General features: G+C 39.0%; 4 protein-coding genes across 9 annotated transcripts; 2 read left to right on the forward strand and 2 right to left on the reverse strand.

The window, feature by feature from the left end:
• Positions 1–1,849: 1,849 nt before the first annotated feature.
• On the reverse strand, positions 1,850–6,728 carry LOC140801259 (histone-binding protein MSI1-like). The gene is made up of 5 exons (XM_073156275.1): positions 6,006–6,728; positions 5,301–5,453; positions 4,217–4,341; positions 3,444–3,539; positions 1,850–2,200 (listed from the first exon to the last, which is right to left on the reverse strand). The coding sequence occupies exons 1-5, from the start codon at positions 6,666–6,668 to the stop codon at positions 1,969–1,971; spliced, it is 1,269 nt and encodes a 422-aa protein (XP_073012376.1). The 5' UTR covers positions 6,669–6,728; the 3' UTR covers positions 1,850–1,968.
• Positions 6,729–6,822: 94 nt separating this feature from the next.
• Positions 6,823–10,568, forward strand: LOC140801260 (mediator of RNA polymerase II transcription subunit 4). 6 transcript variants are annotated; one of them, XR_012111401.1, is made up of 3 exons: positions 6,823–8,154; positions 8,786–8,854; positions 9,889–10,092. XR_012111401.1 is itself a non-coding variant. In XM_073156281.1 (2 exons), exon 1 carries the CDS (start codon positions 6,913–6,915, stop codon positions 8,143–8,145), a length of 1,233 nt encoding a protein of 410 aa, XP_073012382.1. In that variant the 5' UTR covers positions 6,833–6,912; the 3' UTR covers positions 8,146–8,154; positions 10,445–10,568. The 6 variants fall into 6 exon arrangements, 5 of the variants coding, with proteins under 5 accessions (XP_073012382.1, XP_073012378.1, XP_073012377.1 ...); XM_073156281.1 differs by lacking the exons at positions 8,786–8,854; positions 9,889–10,092 and adding an exon at positions 10,445–10,568 and having other exon boundaries at positions 6,833–8,154; XM_073156277.1 differs by lacking the exon at positions 8,786–8,854 and having other exon boundaries at positions 6,833–8,154.
• Positions 10,464–16,979, forward strand: LOC140801258 (protein FREE1-like). Its single transcript, XM_073156274.1, has 10 exons — positions 10,464–11,899; positions 12,681–12,767; positions 12,868–12,999; positions 13,590–13,733; positions 14,845–14,910; positions 15,010–15,120; positions 15,703–15,795; positions 16,366–16,399; positions 16,482–16,555; positions 16,685–16,979. The coding sequence occupies exons 1-10, from the start codon at positions 10,961–10,963 to the stop codon at positions 16,760–16,762; spliced, it is 1,758 nt and encodes a 585-aa protein (XP_073012375.1). The 5' UTR covers positions 10,464–10,960; the 3' UTR covers positions 16,763–16,979.
• Positions 16,980–18,487: 1,508 nt separating this feature from the next.
• LOC140801261 (chloroplast protein FOR GROWTH AND FERTILITY 2-like) lies at positions 18,488–20,552 on the reverse strand. The gene is made up of 2 exons (XM_073156282.1): positions 20,217–20,552; positions 18,488–19,354 (listed from the first exon to the last, which is right to left on the reverse strand). The coding sequence occupies exons 1-2, from the start codon at positions 20,514–20,516 to the stop codon at positions 18,539–18,541; spliced, it is 1,116 nt and encodes a 371-aa protein (XP_073012383.1). The 5' UTR covers positions 20,517–20,552; the 3' UTR covers positions 18,488–18,538.
• Between the last annotated feature and the right edge of the window lie 165 nt (positions 20,553–20,717).

The following is a 20,717-nucleotide window of genomic DNA, read 5'->3' on the forward strand; positions in this document are numbered from 1 at the left end:
CCATTATGATATTTTGAAAATTTTAGTGATAACTATGTAAATCCCACCAAATAAATAAATAAAAAACTATTGCTTGCACCACTCAAACTAGGAGGTCTAGAATTCATAAATTAGCAATTGGGTAATAATATTTCACGTGGTAGACAAATGTGGACTGGTGGATCATTTCAAGGGAAGAAATGTTGTACTTATAATTTTATTTATTTATTTATTTCTAAAAGTAAGTTTAGTTTATTATCTAATAACTTAAGTTTTTTGAATAATTAATCATCTAACCTACACGATATTAGAACTAGTCACTTTTTCCGGATGCTCTTGTTTTATGGATATTTTAAATTTGAATTCTTGCCAAATCAGTTTAATTGGGACATCGTTAAATTTTATATTTTTATTAAAATTTAAAAAATTCTCTGAACTTTTCACAACTAAATTGTTGAAAGTAAAAACAAATATATATATTATTATAAAATTTGTATTTAAACCACTGATATTCTCATATATATATTTATATATATATATATATATATATATATATCTCAAACACATATTTTTGGATTTTATTCTCGTAAACAAAACTTTTCAAAAGTAAAATACCTCATTACAATCAAATTCAATTTTTTAAAAATAATTTTCAACTAAACAAAAAGCCTGAGTTGTCAAATATTAATAAACTTTTAAAAATAAAATAACTTTATTACTTAGTCAGAGGCTCCGAGAAGGATCCCTTTCTTATAATTAAATTGCATAGTTATGTCCCAATTAATTAACTAATTCGTAGATTTATTAGTCTCTTTATGTAGAAAATATGATTATCCGATAAATTATAACCATGCATGGAAAAGTGACATCCCCAAGGAGGCTGTGAAGTATCGTATCGTTTTCACCTCCCATGCCATCTCGCCTCCACGCTACAAGTTGCAGTGACTTTGGTGGCCCACGTGGCACTATCCACATCAGCCAGACAGTGACACGTGTAACGTCAACGTCTGACGGCTACTGGATCCAAGAATCGATGTAATCAGCAGCCTATCGCACGTGGTTGAAATTGTTTCGGATTCTGCCATTTAGGGCTACGATTTTGCTCTTATCCTCTCTTTCTCTCCCTGGCCTTCTTCCTGGTTTGGTTGCTTACACCATTAGATTGTCCCTTCGGGTGGATGAGAAAAGAATAATAATTAGAATAAAAGGAGGGTAAAAAACAAAATGCCGCGTGTGATTTGGATATTCTATCTAATTGATTATTAGATAAATATATCAAAAGTATCCGATGACTCTTGGCATCGAATTTGCTCCATTAAAAATCCTCGAATGCATGCGATTGTTATTAGCATGTTTAGATTTACCTGCATATTGTGTTGGTTTGCATTGAGTAAATTCTTATTTCTATTAATAAATTGACACGTTTTAGACCATCTAGGAATCGTTTGCTTTTATTCTAGAAAAGAAAAAGGAGCAAAGTTGAGAGCAAAATAATTATTTGATATCTTTTGTTAAAGATTTGTAGGAGGAGGTGAGACATTTTCTATAGTTTAAAAAGTTAGAAAAACTTTCTTAGGCAATCTAAAAGGTTCTCTTAGTTGGATGTGCAATTATGAGGCCAACATCTGGTATGCTGGATACCTATCAAGTGGACCCGGATCAATTATGACCCAGAACAGTCCGAACTAGTCCTAGACTCTTGGATGTATGCTAATCAATCTGGATCCAGATCTGGTCCATTTGGTATTACTAAACACAGGGAGAAATGCTAACCAATTTATACAAATAGTCAGATTAGCTAAATCTCAAGCAATTTGCGATGGATTACTGATGACTTAAACATGGCTGTAGGACCCAAAAAAACAAAGGGTTATGCATCTAAAAAGTGGTCTGTCATTACTTCTAAGCATTTCAAAGTTTAACACGAGTTACTGTAGTAAGTTTCAACTTTCCATATTACACCAACAACAGAAAGATTGCATAAAAGATCTATGTTTTAGCATATAGATCATCATCATTTTGCGCTGTACAATCATCTCGATATATGCTTTCTGCCACCTGCCAGATCTGGAGTATATTATCTTCTGCAACGCTGGCGATGACCAGTTCCTCGGTTGGGTTCCATGAAAATTCTGATATCTTGGCTCTGTGACCTCCATGAGAAAATAGAAGCTCAGGCGGGCCATCCTCTGCATCTTCTTCTGTCTGCTCATCTCCAATCCTGGACAAGTTGCCAGGTCATGCAATATTAAATAAGCATAGGATTTGATAAAACTTAAAACAATATGAGAATTTATAATCCTGGGACGGACCAAAAATGGAAGAAAACTAAACAAAACCACAAACATGTCAAATATAACTTTGAGATAGGAGAACGAACATAAAATCAAGGAACACATCGAGACGCAACAGAAACATATCGAATTACATTAGATGTAAGGAATTGGGAATGATTTTATATGTTTCAGTATCTGGTGAGATGTGGTTAATGTCATTCATTGGTAAAAGAAATTCCCAGTTAAAATTGATAAAATAGTTTAGTGAAATAAGAATAACTTATAATTGTCTAAGTACATATTTGGATTGGCCAAATATCATACAAAATTAGCATGCTGGAAGCCTGGCAGATCATATTCTGGACCAGAATATAAGGGTCACCAATCAGGTAGAGGACAATTCCGGACAAAGATCAAGACCAAGAACTACCTCAGCCCAAATCTCAAACTAGAAACTCTAAATATCCACTTCTTTCCTTTGCCAATGAGTTTGGACCGTGACAGTTTTCAACGTTTCAAATCACAGCTTCAGAATATCGGCCAATATACAATTTTGGTAGCAACTATTAAGAAGACAAAGTCTATCAGAATACAATGAGAGTCACTGACAAATTGGTTGAATAAACTATAAAAGTCAAGAGTAAGTGAGTCACTAGAAATGCAGCAAAAAATTCTTTTAATTCCTACATATACCAACACCATGAAATTATTGTCTTAGGTACATTGTGATTTGTTTTTCTGGTATATATTACTGATGCAGTGTTGCACGTGCCTTCCATTATTCTGTATAATTAAATACACATTTCAATAGCACTTTGCCTTCCATTATCGTCTTAGGCACATTGTGATTTGTTTTTCTGGTATATATTACTGATGCAGTGTTGCACATGCCTTCCATTATTCTGTATGATTAAATACACATTTCAATAGCACTTTGCTTCATACTTCCAATCCATATGCATTGCATTAGGACTAAGAAGAGCTCAACTTTATATAGTGCCCTAGTTATCACACTGCTCCATTTACAAAATATATTTAATTTTCTTTGTTTAGAAGGCTTCAGCCTTTAACCCATTCACATGAAAAAGGCCATCAAAATGATAACTGCAGGAACAAATAAGGTATAGCGAAGAAAGGTACAGATTAAGAATTTAAGATTGCATTTTTTTTTTTTACTTTCCAAATTACCTGGAAAGGTCCCAAACCATCACTCTCTTGTCAGCAGCAGAAGAAGCTAAGATTGTTTCATTCTTCGGGCTCCATTCAACCTGAAGCACTTCCGACCTATAGAAACATATTAAGTGAGGAGATTCCCCTTATATTGCAAGAAAATAGTATTGAATTTATTAAGTATATCATCAGCTAGAATAAAAGGCAGTAGTTATCTGAAAATGCACAATCTGTAACCTAATTGGATGCATACGTGTAGAAGATGGCCATGATACACTATCTATGTGGATAAGTTTTCATATCTGTTCTAGGAAATGAGTTGCATGAAGCCTTCAATATGTTTTGGATGGTTTGGATCGGCCACAAATATAATTAAGCACCTCAGCTAAACAAGTTCTTGCTTCTGCAACAAAAGGGTGTATAAACTCTGCCTCAATTTCAGTTAGTGACAGGAGAGTAGAGGTGGTTATCATTATCTCGCATCTAACTAAATATAAAATGACACCAGATGAAAAAAGTAGGCATCACATCTCATCTCTTGAAACAGGAGGGCAAGCAGTAAGTACTGAAAAAAGAGATAATGCAGCTGGTGAGACAATACACAAACACCATTGTTTAGATGACCAAGGCATAAAAAAGAAGTTCTTCATCTAGCAAAAGAAGTTTAAGTATATAAGATGAACATATAAATGCAAATTTAAGAGAAGAACTTGGAATTGGATATCGAAAGGAAGAAAGACAGTGATAAATCAAATGGTTCCACAGTACTGCCAAAATATGAGAATGCATACGTGTGACTGGAGAAAGTATGCAAACTTCTTGTGAGCTTTCTCAAATCAAACAGGTTAACAGTTGTATCTGCCGATGCCGTCACCAGAAGCCACTCGTTAAATGGACTGAAAGACAAAGAATTGACCTAGAAGAATGGGTTTATCAGTGCCCTCATTATTTGCACAAGACCAAGAAGTAAACAAACTACCTTTGATTATGAAAACAAATGAAAATTTAGCACATGATCAAAGAAAAAAGTTACTTGTAATTAGGCTACTTGTATTATAGTTATATGCTAAAACAAGGTCCTGTCAAGTGTTAACCATCCCCAAAATAGAACAGAGCTAATTGCCTTACCAGATGAAGAGTTTGGTTTAGTCCATGAGAATCATAATATGGTTGCTGATAATGGACCTTCACTCTCCTAATTTGATATTTAAGATACTTCCACTTAAAGTTAAATTACTTATGCATGTCCTAAAATATGAATCTTGATAGCTCCAATTATTGGAACATCATGAGCTTCTTCCATTGTGTAGATCCAGTTATCTAATCATGCTCATCTAAGATGGCACAACACTATGTATTCTGCAAGTTCCAAATAGAAATGGAACAGAATGTGATAAAGACAAAATCTTTCAAATAAATTATTAATCTGTGGAGAATGAGGAAAGAATTTATAAAAAGATAACTTTCAAGATAAAAAAAAATGAAGTGAAGACCGAAGCAAAGAACACAAGTTTCCTCATTGAGCTTGTAAAATGTAACAAGACCACTCTTTTGCACTCAATGTTTGGTATAAGATATAATGATGCACAACATTAAGCATTTGAGACTGAATAATTTTCCATTGGTAAGGACAATAATTATAGTCTAACATAAGGTGGCAATAGTTCAATTCCCATGGTCGTTTGGTGAAATCCAACTCTGAGAAGACATCATAAATCAGAAGCCAAAAGAATAGTGAATGACCTGTCAGGATACAAGATGCTAGTTGGATTAAGAAATAAAATTGCAAGAAGAAGATAGTACTGACAAATAAGTGAATAAATCATGTAACAGCATAACCGAAGCATTCATTGGTTACAGGATATGCTGGTTCACCTCATTTTGGTGAGCAATAATAGAGTGTTGAGGTGTTTTTGATGTAGAAGAGCGCAAGTCCCATATCATCAACTTATGATCATCTCCAACAGATCCAAATAGATTCTCATCCTTTAAGTGCCAAGCAACATCTTCAACTAAATCTTCATGAGCCTGCAACAGCAAAAAATGTGATCAGCTCCTCATAATTGCAGGCCATACTCCTAACCTAACATATTACGCAAGTAAAATTATATGAGGTTCTTGTTTTGTTCATAGAACTCAAAACCCATGCTTGGATCATAGAAGGACATTAACTTAGGTTACTCTTGTTGCAAAATAGTATTAGACAGAGAAACTAAAGGAAAATTACAACAGAACCATGACGTAGAAGACGACGAAAATAACAGAACAGAATTTGCACTCATTGGAAGAGTCTTCTAATTGCTGATTACATGTATACCGTGAAGACAATATATCCCTTTTGATGGTCGAACAGTATATTCATTATATGAATTATAAAGCAAAGAACTAAGACTAAATAAATAAACTTCAAGAAACATTGCGAAATCTCCATATAAACGAAGTATAAATTCCGAACAATGCAGCCACACAGCTTATTCTAGTAGTTAGTAGGCCATTAGAACATCAGTAGGGAAAACCTGAAGAAGGAAAATAAAATATCTTATTCTAATGACTATGCAAAGGACTTCTTTGACGCATTACCTCATACATATTCTGAGCGTCGAGAACCGCTGCCCCTTTTCCCCCTTTTAAATCCCACAAGCAAATCTTGGAATCATAAGACCCACTCAAAAGGAACCCCTCTCTTAGCGAACTCCACGACAGCCCGTATCCCTCGTTCTCATGCCCCCTCAGCACTACGTCAGCCCCACCATTTCCCACCTCCTCAGGATTCGGCGGCCGGCGAGCAAGGTCGAAGACGTGCACCTCCGATTGGCAAGTCTTCGTCGCCACTGTCGAGGGGCTCTGCGGCATGTAACGAGCACGGTTGACCTCCCCCTCGTGGAGAACCTTCTGCGCGATCTTGACCGTCGGTATCGGCGCATCGGCGACCGGAGAGCGGCGATCCCGAGGGGCTGGGAGGGGGAAGTGGACGTCGGCGACCATGAGGAAGTTGGGAGCGTCTCCGGCGGTGTGGGTGCCGAGGAGGAGGCGATGGATGGGGTTGGAAGAGGAAGAGGAGGAGGAGGAGGAGGAGGAGGAGGAGGAGGAGGAGAGGGGGGAAGAAGGGAGCCATTGGGAGGTGAGAGATGGCCACTCGAGGGCGTGGGAGATAACTAGGTCGTACAGGAAAGGGGTGTTCTTCTTCCAAACGTGGAACTCCTCATCCGCCGTCATGGCGAGGGATTCGTCTCCTCCTTCCATCTTTTGGGGAAATTTTGGGGCTTTGGTTTAGCTTCAGCTTTTGCTTTAGCTCCTCTCCCGCCAAAAGTATAGTGCTGATATAGTGCGCCATTGTTGGACATTTGACGTAATTGTCCCTCCTGATTAACTAAATTTACAACTGGAGCCCTGGCCTCTTTGCAAAAATTGCCTTCCATTCAAATGTTCAATACTACTCATCGCCTTCGATTGCAATTTTCCACGCCACAACCGCCGGTTCACCGAAATGCTGCAAAGCCACACCCCTCCGATGCTTCCCTCTCCTGCCCGCCTCGGTCTCCCATCCTCCTCTCCCTCCTCTTCCCTTCCCCCAAACCCTAATCCTAACCCTAACCCTAATCCCAAACCCCCTCCGCCCTCCTCTTCCTCCTACACCACCATCACCACCTCGTCCTCCACCTCCGCCCTCCTCCCCCTCCTCCCTCCTCTACCCCGCGCCCAATCCCTCCTCACCCACATGTCCCTCCTCGCCTCCAAGCTCTTTGACCTCTCCCCCAACCGCCCCTTTTGGCTCTCCTCCTTTCGCGGTTCCTTCCCTTCCTTCCTCCCAAACTCGTCTCCCTCCTCCTCTAATTCCCCTCTCCCCACCTCCACCAAAGACCTCCTCGCTCTCTTCACCTCTCTCCAGACCCAGCTCTTCGAGTCCGTCGCCGAGCTCCAAGAAATCCTCGACCTCCAGGACTCCAAAAGCAAGCTATCCCGCGAGATCCGCTCCAAGGACTCCACCCTACTAGCCTTCACCAAGAAGCTCCGCGACGCCCACCACGTGCTCGACCGCCTTGCCGATGACTACTCCGACTACCGCCGCGATCCCAAGCGGCAAAAAGGAGACGACATTGATTCCCAAACCACCAATTCGCTTCACTCCTCGTTGGATCTGGAAGAAATTTTATCCTACGCACATCGGATTAGTTATACTACGTTCGCCCCACCGGAGCACGGGGCAGGGATTGCGCCGCTGCGGGGGGCACTGCCTCCAGCTCCTCAGGACAACGAGATGAGGGCGTCGCAGTTGTACCATTTTGCGGATTTGGATGTTGGGGTACCGAAGAAGGCGATGGAGGCGAAGGAGCGGGCAGCGGCGGATGTGATGACGGAGGTGCTGCTGGAGCCGACGCCACCAAGAGAGGAGCTGCCCGTGCCTGTCATGCCTCCAATGCTTCCGATCGCGGTGCCACCGGGTTGGAGGAAGGGGATGCCGATCGAGTTACCAATCGAGCTTCCACCGGTACCGCCAGGGTGGAAGCCTGGGGATCCTATTACATTGCCATTGGATGGGGTGGTGGTCGGCAACAAGGTGGAGGAACAGCGGATTCCCGGTGTGCCGGCTGGGCCGCCAAAGGCTCCAGAGCCGATACAGGTCAAGTATGTGCAGCTTGATATCAATCCTGACCAGGATGAGTATAGCAGTGATTATAGCAGTGATGTTGGTAGCTCAGAGGAGGATGACGAAGACTGAGATTTTTAGGTAAACTCACTGTGTCTATTATATTTATTTTATTTTTCTTTATCCAAGTTGTTCTACTTAGACTACTTTGCACCATTTCCTTTTAGAAGTATGGCTAATTAGTGATATTCTAATATTCGTCATCGTCATTTCTTCAGATTTTTCTATGTCTCATATCTTTCAAGTTGAAGAAAACATCAGTAAATTGGGTTCTGGTTTTGTTTAGTTTAGTTAAATGGGTTCTTATGCTACCACATGGAAATCTATACAGTACGCAAAGATAGTTTGTTTTGTTAGTACTGTTTATATGTTTTTTGTTATGAATTATTCTTTATAACTTAAAAGTACACTCTGCATGTACTAGGAAGAGGTGAGAAGGCAGGTAGCGGTCATGGTTCTACCATATATTAGAAAGTAGTAATTATGCTCGAAGCTTGAAGAACTACAAGGTTGATAACTCGATAAGTTTGTACTTGCCATGTAAAAGTTAGTTTAGTTCTTAATGTTGGTTATATATCCTATATAAGAGTTGCTTTATCTTTTCTTTCATCACTTCTGCCTTTCGAAGTACTGTATGGAAGCATTTCATTGTAGTGTTTACAATTGACATTTATTGGAAACAATTCAATGGAGATATCTTTTCATCAAGCAGATCCAGATATACTGGTGTCTTCATTCAACAAGATGCATTTGTTCTTCTGAAGAATTACATTGTTCACTGGTGAGGAGTCATTTTATCTGTTATTTGGGGGACCTCTGATCTGACATATAATGTTCTCTTTCTGCATGGCAAATTGTTGTCTGGTTTCAGATTTTAATTGATCATACATCTTTACATGGAAACTAGTCTTCGGAGTGTTGTCTGTTTTGGGGAATCTTTCTGGTCTATAAGTGCCAACTCACTTCTTTATTATTTTGAATTCTTTCTCCATGTTTGCTTGTGAGTGCCACTTCTGCTCACCCCCACTCGGCCACTTCTTTGTTATGTTGATTATAATGCTGGAAGCCCGATATCGGTTAGCTTTTTAATACCTTTTAGTGCAATGCTAAGGTTAATATACCTCATTTGAGAATCCTGAAATACAGGGCCCAATATTTAGAGTTCTATTTGGCATATACACATCTTCACTTCTATTTGATGTATTAGTAAACCCAGAAAGTTGAAGGATTTATGGAAATCTGATCTCATAAGTCATAATAATCTGGAATGAAATAAAAATGCTTTCCTTTCCTATTTTTTCTGTTGATTCTATGATTCCAAGCTATCTTATCAAATTTCACTTGTTTCCTCTCCATTCAATGATATACCAAAACTACAATGTGTGATTCAAAATAGTTTGTGAGCACGTTATGTTAAGCAAGCTCGGGGAGCCTTGATGTACATGGTTTGTTTACAGAGCCCTTTGATTGGACAACAGGCATGAAGAATTAGGTTATAGTGCTTTACTAATTGAGATTAATGCTGCATATTAATCTGTGCATTGCATGGAGCCGCTCTTTCTGCTGACTTCTTTTTGTTACTATCTTTTCGCGACTTATCTAATTATACAAGTGAATTCAAAACTCAAATTAAACTGGAACTGTTGCATGATGAAATATTTTTTAAAGCTTCGATATATGATATGCGGTTACGTGATAATATTCAACTCTTTTGTTTGCCTTTTTCCATGAAACATTCTCTGTTTTGTATATTGCATCATGAAGTATAATCATAGTTCTCTGTTCAATATCGTGTTTTTTTTTCTTTCTATGAAGGTACTCTCGTAGTCATGATAGATTTCACCAAAAGCACCTGCATATTAGGAGGAGCCAGCTTGCATCTGAAGACCAAATTTCTCAATAAGTTTTCTCTTATGGTCCAAATGCCAATTGGCAATCCTCTTTCAGTTGTAACTATATTCAAGCTTAGTCTGTGCAACAACCTTCCTTCCATTATGCATATTCCCAAGCTGCCTCTAATACTGTGAATTGTGCTTGCCATATGGCTCGATTGATTGCTATTCTTTCTTGGTAACTCAACTAGGAACTCCTTGTTTTGAACCAAAGAAGATGACTTGCTGTCTTGTTAAGGAATTACTGAATGGCTTGCAAGTTGCAATCAAGTTTCTAAACCTTGTAAGCAATGTCTTGAAGATGATGCCACTTTTGGGAATTAGCCATCTAAACTAGTTGAAAATATTGTTAAAGTTCTCATGAAACAAATTATAACATATAGAAGATCACAAAAATGGATCGCGTTCTCCTGGCCTCTTCAACTACTTATGATTCATGAGTTTGAATTCAATAAATTTTCCAATTGCTTACGTGGCAGCCTCTGTTCGAGGTGAGATGTGGCGCTAGCCTATGAGAGGGTGCCAGATGGACGAACTGCTGGAAAAATCTCCAATCTACCAGTTGGCTTGAGCCCATCTGTGACTGTAACCCATTAAAGACAAACTCCCATAACGGGGCCCAATCAAAGATCCGAACCCGACTTCTGGTCGGTTTCTTGCCTCTCCATTGCGCAGCGAAGCAGTTTGAAACCGTCAACTCGAATCATCTGAACCGTTTATATCCGTCTCTTGCCGGCACGATCTACGGTAGTAACTCACGGATCATCTTAATCTAATCTCTCCCTCGGAGCAAAGAAGAATGAAGATTCGGAGAAAACACCGAAACTACTCCGCATCCGAAGCCAACTTTTCTTTCGAAGGCGACGGAGAAAAGGTACAAATAATCCATCTTCTTCGTCCTCGCAGATCCACCAAATCCTAACCCTAGCTCTCGATCTCGCGATCTCACGATCTTGATCTCTTCGTCGATCGGAGAAGAGAAGCCACCACTGGAGATGCAGCAAGGTAACGAATACAACCCCTCCTACTACGCCCACCAGTACGCTTCCTCCTTCACTAGCCTTAACCCTAATCCAGGGGAATTCCCTTCGTCCACTCCAATCCAGTCGAGCTACGCCTCGGCTCCTCCTTATTCCCACTACTCTGCCCCTGAATACACCGCCGCCTCTTACCCTCCTTATCCCCACAATCCTGATATCCCTCCTTCGGCCCCTTCCTACTCTAATCCCCAACCTCAAAACCTACCCCAATCTCCCCAGTTTACCTCCTTTCCACCCTACAATCCATCGCCGTACCAGCCGGATCCGGCGCCGGCGCCAGCGCCTGCACCAGCGCCGTACTCCCTCCCGCAGCAGCCCTCTTCTGCTCCGTATTACCCCTATGATAGCCATCAGCCGCCGGCCGTGAATTATTCCCATCATGCAAACCCCAATCCGAATCTCGGGTCCTCTGCTTACCCGTCCTATGAGAACCCTTACGAATCCAGTGCTGCTCGGTTAGATCAAGGCGGTGCGTATTTCAATGACAATTCTGGGAGGTATGGGCCGGGCGTGACCGGTGGGTACAACCGGAGCAGCTCAGGTTATGAGGAGGATCTCTATGGGAAGAAGCCTGAGAGTGGTTTGCGCTACGATCAGGTTGGGGTGCAAGATGATGGACTTGGTGAAGGTGTTTATGCTTATGATGGTGGTCGGTCGGAGCCATACGGTGCTAGGGGAACCACCGGGAGTAGGTCTTCAGCTTTGTTTGATGATTATGGGAGGTCCATTAGCTCCTCTTTGGATAGAAAGGAGCAGGGTGCGAGCAAGGCAAAGGTTGTGAGGGCGGTGCCGAAGGTGGATGTGCAACAGGATGTGAAGAATGGTGTCCAGAAATTCCGAGTCAAGCTGTTGGCAGAAACATATGGCCAGAGTACCATGGATGTCCTTTGTCAGGTACTGAGAAAAAAGAACCATCTGTATCCGCGTAATATTACTGATACATGCTGAAACCTGCGCATCTAAGCTTCAAACGGGTAATTTCATTTTCCTTAGTTATCATTGCAAGCTTTGGAGAGGAAAAGAAGGAACAAGAATCTGGCTTTCTTTCTGATACATATGAAATTGGATTTCTGAGCTTTAAGCTGATAGTTGGGTAAAAATGTAATCTTTGTTAATTTTGATTTAGGATTGTTCTCTAGTTGGTCATCTTGTTGGGTACGGCCTAGTTTCTTGATATGTATTTATCTTGTGGGGAATATTTCACTGCATAATCTTCAGTTTATGTATCCGAGTAGTTTGCCTTCTTTTTCATCCTCCCTAGCTACATATGAGTCCTTTTTGTTTAGACCGGTGAGTAGCATGTCATAAGCTCATGGAGCCCTTAACTTCATAAAGGTGCTAAGCTTCTAAGATTGTCAAACTTGAGTTCTTGTTGTCACCTGTGATTTCTATTACTTTGTGTCTCTGCTTCTTTCCTGTGTGTCAATCTTTTTCTTTCATGTGGCATTCATTCATCTAGAAGACTGAATTATTTGAAATCCCTCTCAGTCCCATAATATATGAATTATGGAACTCCTATTATGAATTTGGTTAACACATGATAATTCATTCTGTACATAGTTAATCATTTTGTAAACTTATGATTGTCTGTAGGCCTTCAAAACTTTAATGAATTTACATTTGCTTTACCAGTCATAATGGTGTACAAATGATTAAGTATTATTCTGTTGCATAGATTGGTTTGGATGGGATCCGGATGCTTGATCCAAGTACTAATAGAACACTGAGGATTTATCCGCTTGAGAACGTGACAAGATGTGAAGTAAGTTGGCTTAGACTGTTTGATGCAGGATCTTAGCTATGTCTTTATCTTTATTTATGATTTACTTCTAAGATTATACACTCGTTCCATCTTTATCTAGGTTGTTGATTCTTCCATCTTAGCCTTCTGGTCCAAGAGCTCTGTTGATGTTGAACCAAGGCGGATAAGGCTACAGTCAAACAGCTATACTACCAGTACCTTACTTGACACAGTGACAGCCGCAACGGTGCAGGTCTGACATCTATTCCCTGTTCTCTTTACTAGTATTGATTTGTGTCGTATCTACAGTTATCTCTACTCTATAATTGTTATTTATCCTCAAGGCTGTAAATTAGGCATAGAGTGCACTTATATACACCACAACAATGTAAATTTGGTAAAAATCTACTTTTTGTGACCTTTTAATCATGCTCGTACATACATTCGGTTCCAATACCCTTTTCCCAGAATGATAAGGATCGGGTTGAATGGGTAATTCAGCTGGCTGTTTCTTGGCCAATATATATACACTTGGACACATATATATTAACTGCCCGATCCACATGTGATGCATGTTCGAGATCCTTCTCTATCTGTACCTTTTCTATGAAACCCCATCTCTCATGGTAGGCTTTACTTTGAGACTTGAAATAAGCCAAAAGTAAGTTATTTCTTGCCATCAATGTTTCTTCTCCTTTGACTTTTTCTATTTATTCTTTCTAATTATCTGATTCGGTAGTCTCTCCTATGTTCTTTTAGCATGGTTCTGATGCATAATCTCGAAGTTATGTTGCACATTTGTCATACCAAGAATTTCTCGTTCTGAGATATTTCCAATCTTAGTTTAAGGAGATGGGTGGGAATAGCCTTTCTAGAGGCAAAGGAGCTGCTGATGCTGGCAAGCCATCTGAACAGCCAAATGAGAAGAAGAAAGGTTTTGATTGGATGAACTTGATAAAACCTATCAACGAGGAGAAAGACCATTGGGTAAGCTTGGTCTCTATTCTTTCACAATGATCTCTCATCACATTTCAGTTGGCACTTATATTTCTTGGAAGATCAACTTCTGTTTACTTTGTTGTTACATTATCTTGTTGGTGAAGAAGTTTGTGATTAATTTTTTCCCTGCTAATCTGCTTCTGTAAAATTTGCTCTATCGTGTTAGTGTGATATTTGGTTAACTGATCTGGTCTTCATTTAGAAATCGTTATCTTCTGGATATGGTTTTTTAATAAACTCAGCGGATTATCCTATTTGTAATGCTCATGTTTGTAGCAGTCCTTTACTCATTAGATGTTGCTGCTGTCTTTTATCTCTTGCTTCACTAAGGTTCTTATGACCTATTATGGGTAAATGTGAAAGGTTGTATTCTTGTAGGGACTTGGTATAATGGCAAACTACTATACTCTGAGAATTTCTGTAGTTTCACTAAAATGTGAATATGGTCTTGAATGTTATTCCTGTTTAGTGGTGACATCAGAATTCAAGATTCGCTATTATTTGGATCAGTCACTTTAAGATGAATTATAATTAGGCCCGTCATATTAATTTAAAGAAAGTAGCATTGGGTAATCTGGAAACTTTAGTATACTCATTTTTGACATTTTCACTTTTATTTACATCTTAACTCACCACCAGAAGCTGTGTTTGCTAAATTATGTTCATTTAATCATGTCTTCAGTAGGTTCTGACCTCATTAGTCCCTGTGCTCTAGGCTTTTCAGTTTTTGATGGATATAGTGCTTGGGTTTGTTGTAACTATTGCCCACAGTCCATAGAAGGTATTTCCTTGACTTGCAACTAAGCATGTAAACCTTTTCTATCAGGCGGCGAGATTACTTTTTTTGGATTGGTCTTAGTTGGTTTTAATTTGGAATATATGTTACCTTACCTTTTAGAGTAATAGTGAGAGATGTATTATGACAATTTTATGACATATTTTGGTTCTTCTGTACATTTTCATGCAGGGGGTGACATTTATCATTCTGATTATTTTTACTATATATTGTCGGATTTATTTTGGGTCAATTTAGTTTCTGGTTCTCCATTTACTTGGACAGCTTAGTTTGATTTGGTCTAATTGCACTTCCTCTTCTTAGGTTCCAGATGAAGCAGTCAATAAATGCACGTCATGTGGGGGCGATTTTGGAGCTTTCAACCGAAGGGTAATAAACTCCGTGATTTGATTATTAATCATTTATGATCTTGATCATGGCTCAAGGTTCAACTTTTCATGCACTAACATGATTACTTCATCTTCTCAGCATCATTGCAGGAATTGTGGTGACATATTCTGTGACAAGTGTACCCAGGGTAGAATTGCTCTTACTGCGGATGAGAATGCTCAACCAGTCCGAGTTTGTGATAGATGCATGGTATTCCTGTCTGCTTTATATTGATGCACTATTTAATTCTAGTTCATTTTGGCAGGTTCTTTATTTAATATCTTAATTTGATCTATATGGATCTGGCATGATCCATCATTTAGGAGGATGAAAAAATTAATGCTTAAATGAGTATTTATAGTTTTGTAGCCTTTGTAGCCTTAGGGTACAGTGGGCCACCCTTTCCCCCCTTAATATGTTGTTATGAGACATAGATAATTCTTTCCATATATCAGTCAAATTAATTGCTTTATAGGTTGAACTTTCTGTATTTTTCTGTCAAGTCCTAATGATTGGCTGCAATGTAGTCCATGTAAGGTTATAACTGTGTTAATGGATTTAGTATTCAGAGGACAGAAAAAAGAATATCCAGAAGAGCTAATACCCTGAATGATAATCTCTCTTAATATAGCAGCAATTATGAAATATCGCAGTAGCAAGAATTGGTAGGAACTTACATCTTTCGTGACTAATAGAAAGACAGTTTGTCACCTGAAATTCTGGTTGTGATATTTTCATGATACAGATTTGCACAGTGATACCTGGCTGTTTCTTTTGTTGTATTGTCCACAGGCAGAAGTTTCTCATAGGCTAAGCATTGCAAAGGAAGCTGCCAGTAAACCTGCTACACTGCACAGTCATGAAGATCTTGCCAAAAAGCTTCAGGTATTTTCCAGTATTTAAATTTCTTATGATTTACTACTTATTTTGATAGATCTGATTTGAAGAAATGATGACCAATAAATAGAACAATATATTTATTATTACTCTAGCAATTAACCAACATTCACTTGCCAATTTGGGAGAAGGCATCTGTGCCATTTGTACCGGTCATGTTAGTTGGGCACCAGTATGGTATACTTGATTATATGCCATGATACTATATCTTGCTGCCACTTTGCTGATGGGGACAGGCATGCTGGCATGGTACCTGATTGGTGGGAGCTGTTCTGAGGAGGCTGCATTTCAGACAGCCCACCTCGAACCCCCTCCGAGCCAATAGGGCAGTGCCACATACCTTGGCTTGAGCAAATTTCTGCAGTTGGAACTGCAGAGTTTTGTGGCTGGCAATAGGGGGGCTTGTTGAAAACCTTTAGGCCTACACTGCAACTATTGCCAATAAATTCTGAAAAAGAAAAAAAAATAGAATTTAGGTGAATGGGATGGAGGAAATAACATATGTGACGATATCCGTAATCTATTGAAGTGACTGACCCAATTGGGTTTTTTTATCAGGAGGAGATGGAAAAGAATCGAAAGTCATCCTCAGGTATTTTTTTGGTTACTTTAATCTGGAAATACACTTTAATACACCATACCATATCTAAAATTTTCTGCATGCTGCTTGATAGGTTTGAAGACTTCTGACAGATCCAGTAAGCGGATGAGGGAAGTTGCATGTCCTGTATGCACCGTCCATCTTCAGGTAAAAATAAGATGAATCTATTATATGCATAGAACCTCATTGTGTTGCTTTTCTTTTTCCTGAAATATGTCTGCATCCGCGCACGTCTGTATCCGATTGGTACTTAGTCATCAGGTTCCTCATTTCCAGGTTCAAGTTCCAACCTCCGGATCTGAAACAATCGAATGCGGTGTCTGCCAACATCCTTTCCTCGTTAGTGCCCATTGATACCCAGAGCACTATAAATTTGTCTTTTTCACAAAGAATAAATAAGCTTGGTTTCCAGTTTGTGTATATTTTGTAAGATGATCTTATTTGTAAGTTTATACATGAGTTTCACTTAGCACTCAGATTGCAAATTGCATAATGTTATTTAGGCAGGAGACGAGGAATTGCACAATGTTTTTTTCTCAAAAAATCAAATTGCACAATGTTCCTCTGGAAACGCATGTTATTGGCTTTAAATGTTTTAACACTTGACGTTAGTTGGATAAACGAGGTATGATGATGACGCTGTTTGTTTAGTGCACTGAGCAGAGATTTGTATGTTGTTGATCTCTCTCGTCTGATCCTCTCTTATCTTATTTGAAGTCGAGCTTCTGAATGAATTTAAGAAGCTATGGGTAATTATTGGCAACTCCATTTGACTACTTGTTAGATTTTCTAGTATACGTGTTATAAAAACTAAAAAGATGACAGACAAATCGACAAAACTAATCATTTATCACCAACTGCTTGCTTTTTAAGAAAATATAAAATAGAAAAGGGATAGAAACTAATGCTCTTCATTTTTAATTCCTTCCTGCCTAGATTCATCTCTTTGTTAAAAGGTAAACTTTATCTTAGTGTAATTTTGAAGGGAAAAAATATATTTTGTCCCCTTTTACTCAAGCCATATTCTAAAATGTTCTCCTTGTATTTTAATTTATATGCAATCGAAAAATAACGGCGAAGATAATTTTCCTATTAATTTTTTTAAAAGACTTGTAATCATTCTGTTCTTCTATATTATCCAGTTTTGGAATACTTGCGATGTCTGAAATATAAAACTGAGAAGGAATAAGATGAAAGAAGAATTATACGTCAATTTTCAACAAAAGGATTATTTTATAAACTTAGTTGTTATAAAACAAAAACAAAAAAGTATTTTGGTCTTTTAATATTAAAATTAACCTCTATCATACTGTTGCATATTAATTAGAATCATAAAAGGGTCAAGAAAGATCAAGGAGGCACTCCAAATTTTGGCCTAACCACAGATTGTTATTATATTTTCTGTCCTTTTATATCATAGACACTGTTTAGTATGTGTTTGGTTCCCTTAAAAAGTTATTTAAAAAAAAAAAAACTGGAGTAGGAAAATCCTCAACCCAAGTACACATAACCCATTAACATTTAACCCTAGTTACTTTCAAGGGGGCTGGCCAATCCACTGGTTGGTTGGTTTTATTGGCAACATGTGCACAGTCGCCAAGTCGATTTAAAAAATAGCACAAAGTTAAATTAGAGAGTACATTCAGGGAAAAGTTTATTTTGGGTTCTGCATACTAATCATGGATAGTGATCCAAGAACAGAATCGCATAAAAGATAGAATATGAGAGACATACCTAAGTTTGATTGCGTAGCAAAGGCTTTTTTTCCCATGCTAGAATGGATTCCTAGAAATTATTGAAGCATTCAACTAATCTTGCTAAAGATTATTCAGTACAGGATAAGAAAGACAAACATAACAAAGGTTTGTAAATCTGGGTAACAGCCTAGTCTCAACTAAATGCAGAATAATTATTAACATATCTTGCTTGCATTTATGAACTTGAAACCTAGATTAACTTTTCCAGAAATTCCTTTTACTAGATTAACTTGAATCACCAAGGGAAGGATGGATAAATTTGAATCTACAATTGCTAGATAACTAACTTTCATTATGCAGTTCCTACTCTTAAAATAGAATCTTGGGGGTAAAAAAAAACTCAATGCTAAGAAGTGTTGTAAGTGAAAATTGATTAATACAGGCTAAAACCAAAAAATTGGCTGATAAGAATGCCAAGCCCCATGGATATTGCTACAAGAGAAGCAGCCCAAGTCAGTTTTTCTGTTATCCTAGGAATCCTTTCCTTCAGAGCCTGCGTGCATGAACCGATGAAAACTGTGTAACTCCCCATTGCGAACACAGTCCCAAGCAGAAACATACCCAGAAATGCAGCACCAGCCAAGCGTGACGGAAGAGCTAGCGCAGGCAAGACCATCATAAGTGCATCTGGCTGCAAACCATGGACAATTCCAGTGGCAAAAGTTGCAAATCCGATTTTTTTCTTCCCACCTGGTGCAGCATCTAAGGGTTCAATCAAACTAACATCACACTCCCCATTTTCTAGAGCCACACATGGAGCAGGCACCTCTGAAGCCTCTCTAATTCCAATAGCACCGATCACAAGAAGAGTTAAACCAACAACTCTCGTCCCCCATGTGCGGATAATCTCAATGTGCAGACGATCCTTGAGCATAAGAAAAAGAAGGCCGAATATCACTTGGCCAGCATCATGGCCACATCCCCAAAGTGCCCCTACTACAGCACTCTCCATTCTCGTTCGTCCAATGGATAATGGAGCCAAGGCAGCAAGATGATCTGGGCCTGAGAGCGTGTGAAGGCAACCTGCAAAAAAACCAGTCCATGCGCTACTCAGCAACTCAGTTCTAATGAGTCCTCCACTTGTCTTGGCAGCAGACTGAAAAGTGGCATAGGCTGGTGGTGCTAGAACTGATTGTATTGTGGTTACAATTAAAGTTGATAATAGAGCAATAAATGCAGCAGAAGCAACCTGAAACATAGAATATGAAAGTTCTGTTAGCATAATCAATAACAATGATGGCAAGAATGCATATTCTAGAGTATATTGGTTACAGAAGTTACGAATAATATCGGCATAGAACCTTCTATAACCTAGAAATGGCAAGGAAGGTATAGTAACTTGATTAGCATGTAGGATACTTTTTTATATCGATAGTTATATGAGGCCAGTTTATTCAGCCAGTTTTCATGAATCCAGATTTAAACCAATTATTTATGGAATTCCCAAGATACCACTGCATCCAAAGTTACTAAAGAATCTTAGTAGCTAGATGCTTGATTAGAACTGATCATGAGAATAATCCCTAAGCAATTAACTACATTGATACTAACGACCCAACTGAATCTGCAAGACTGCAACAGTTGCAACTCAGATGCATGACAGTTCTCAACTGTAAGATGGCAAACATACACCAATCAAGCTACTAGAAATAGGAACTTTACAACAACAACAAAATCTTGACAGAAATACACAAAATAATTGCATTTAACATATTAATAATTGAGTTGATCAAGGCACCATTTTAGTTAAACAAAAATACAATTATCAAAACTATTAATTTATTGTACCAAAAACATGGCCCAAATACATTGCATCACCAGCTATCGATACTCGAGTACAAATTAACTACAGCACAATTACTAATTTTCAAGAAATTTATTAATAACCAAGGCATAGTCCAGCCTTGCTTTTGGAAATCAATAACCCAATAGCAATTAACTCACACCACCAATGAAGAGTACGCAGAGATCATCTAACGAAAAACTATATAGAATAGGAAAAAGTATGTCAATTGTCGGATAAAGACAGAGGAACAAATGCAAAATCGCACCTTTTGAACGAAATTGTCACCTAATCGGCTTCCTCCAGAGGATTCACCAGATGGGTAACTTTCTCTCCCCTTATCTTCACCGGAAACAGGAAGAGACGACCCAGCAACGGGCGAGAGGCGAAGAGGAGTAGGTGGGCCTTCGTGTTTGGAGACGAGCGAGCGAAGCGGCTTAAAGCCATGGTGGGGGAGCGAAGGGAGACCAAACCTAGCAACCGAGGAGACTCGTGGGGCGAGAAGACGAGGTCTTGGGAAGGTGGTAATAGTTCGCGAGGGGAGAGAAGAAGAGATAAGCCTCTCCATGGCGAAAAAATGGTCGAAAAAAAAAGATTGCGTTTTGTTCTGGGGAGAGAGAGAAAGAAGGGGGTTTTACGATGGATCAGAAACTAATGTAGGATTTTGCTACATATGGATACGTGGCCGTAACCAATTGGCTACAAAATCACAAGATTCGGAGATCCGTATCGTTTTTAACCGGATTCGGATGCGGATCGGGAGTTTATA

This window comes from Typha latifolia, chromosome 14 (assembly GCF_019914945.1).
Source record: "Typha latifolia isolate L0001 chromosome 14, TyphaL0001v2, whole genome shotgun sequence".
NCBI lineage: Eukaryota > Viridiplantae > Streptophyta > Magnoliopsida > Poales > Typhaceae > Typha > Typha latifolia.

Bases quoted from the DNA above. Each gene is read 5' to 3' on its own strand.
- LOC140801259 (XM_073156275.1), bottom strand. From the start codon at position 6,668: ATGGAAGGAGGAGACGAATCCCTCGCCATGACGGCGGATGAGGAGTTC. The intron at 3,540-4,216 runs GTATGCATTCTC...ATGTTTCTATAG, and splicing joins CATACTTTCTCCAGTCACAC to GTCGGAAGTGCTTCAGGTTG. The intron at 2,201-3,443 runs GTAATTTGGAAA...CAACTTGTCCAG, and splicing joins ATGGTTTGGGACCTTTCCAG to GATTGGAGATGAGCAGACAG.
- LOC140801260 (XM_073156281.1), top strand. From the start codon at position 6,913: ATGCTGCAAAGCCACACCCCTCCGATGCTTCCCTCTCCTGCCCGCCTC.
- LOC140801258 (XM_073156274.1), top strand. From the start codon at position 10,961: ATGCAGCAAGGTAACGAATACAACCCCTCCTACTACGCCCACCAGTAC. The intron at 13,734-14,844 runs GTAAGCTTGGTC...TCCTCTTCTTAG, and splicing joins ACGAGGAGAAAGACCATTGG to GTTCCAGATGAAGCAGTCAA. The intron at 16,400-16,481 runs GTATTTTTTTGG...GCTGCTTGATAG, and splicing joins GAATCGAAAGTCATCCTCAG to GTTTGAAGACTTCTGACAGA.
- LOC140801261 (XM_073156282.1), bottom strand. From the start codon at position 20,516: ATGGAGAGGCTTATCTCTTCTTCTCTCCCCTCGCGAACTATTACCACC. The intron at 19,355-20,216 runs GTGCGATTTTGC...TCTATGTTTCAG, and splicing joins GTGACAATTTCGTTCAAAAG to GTTGCTTCTGCTGCATTTAT.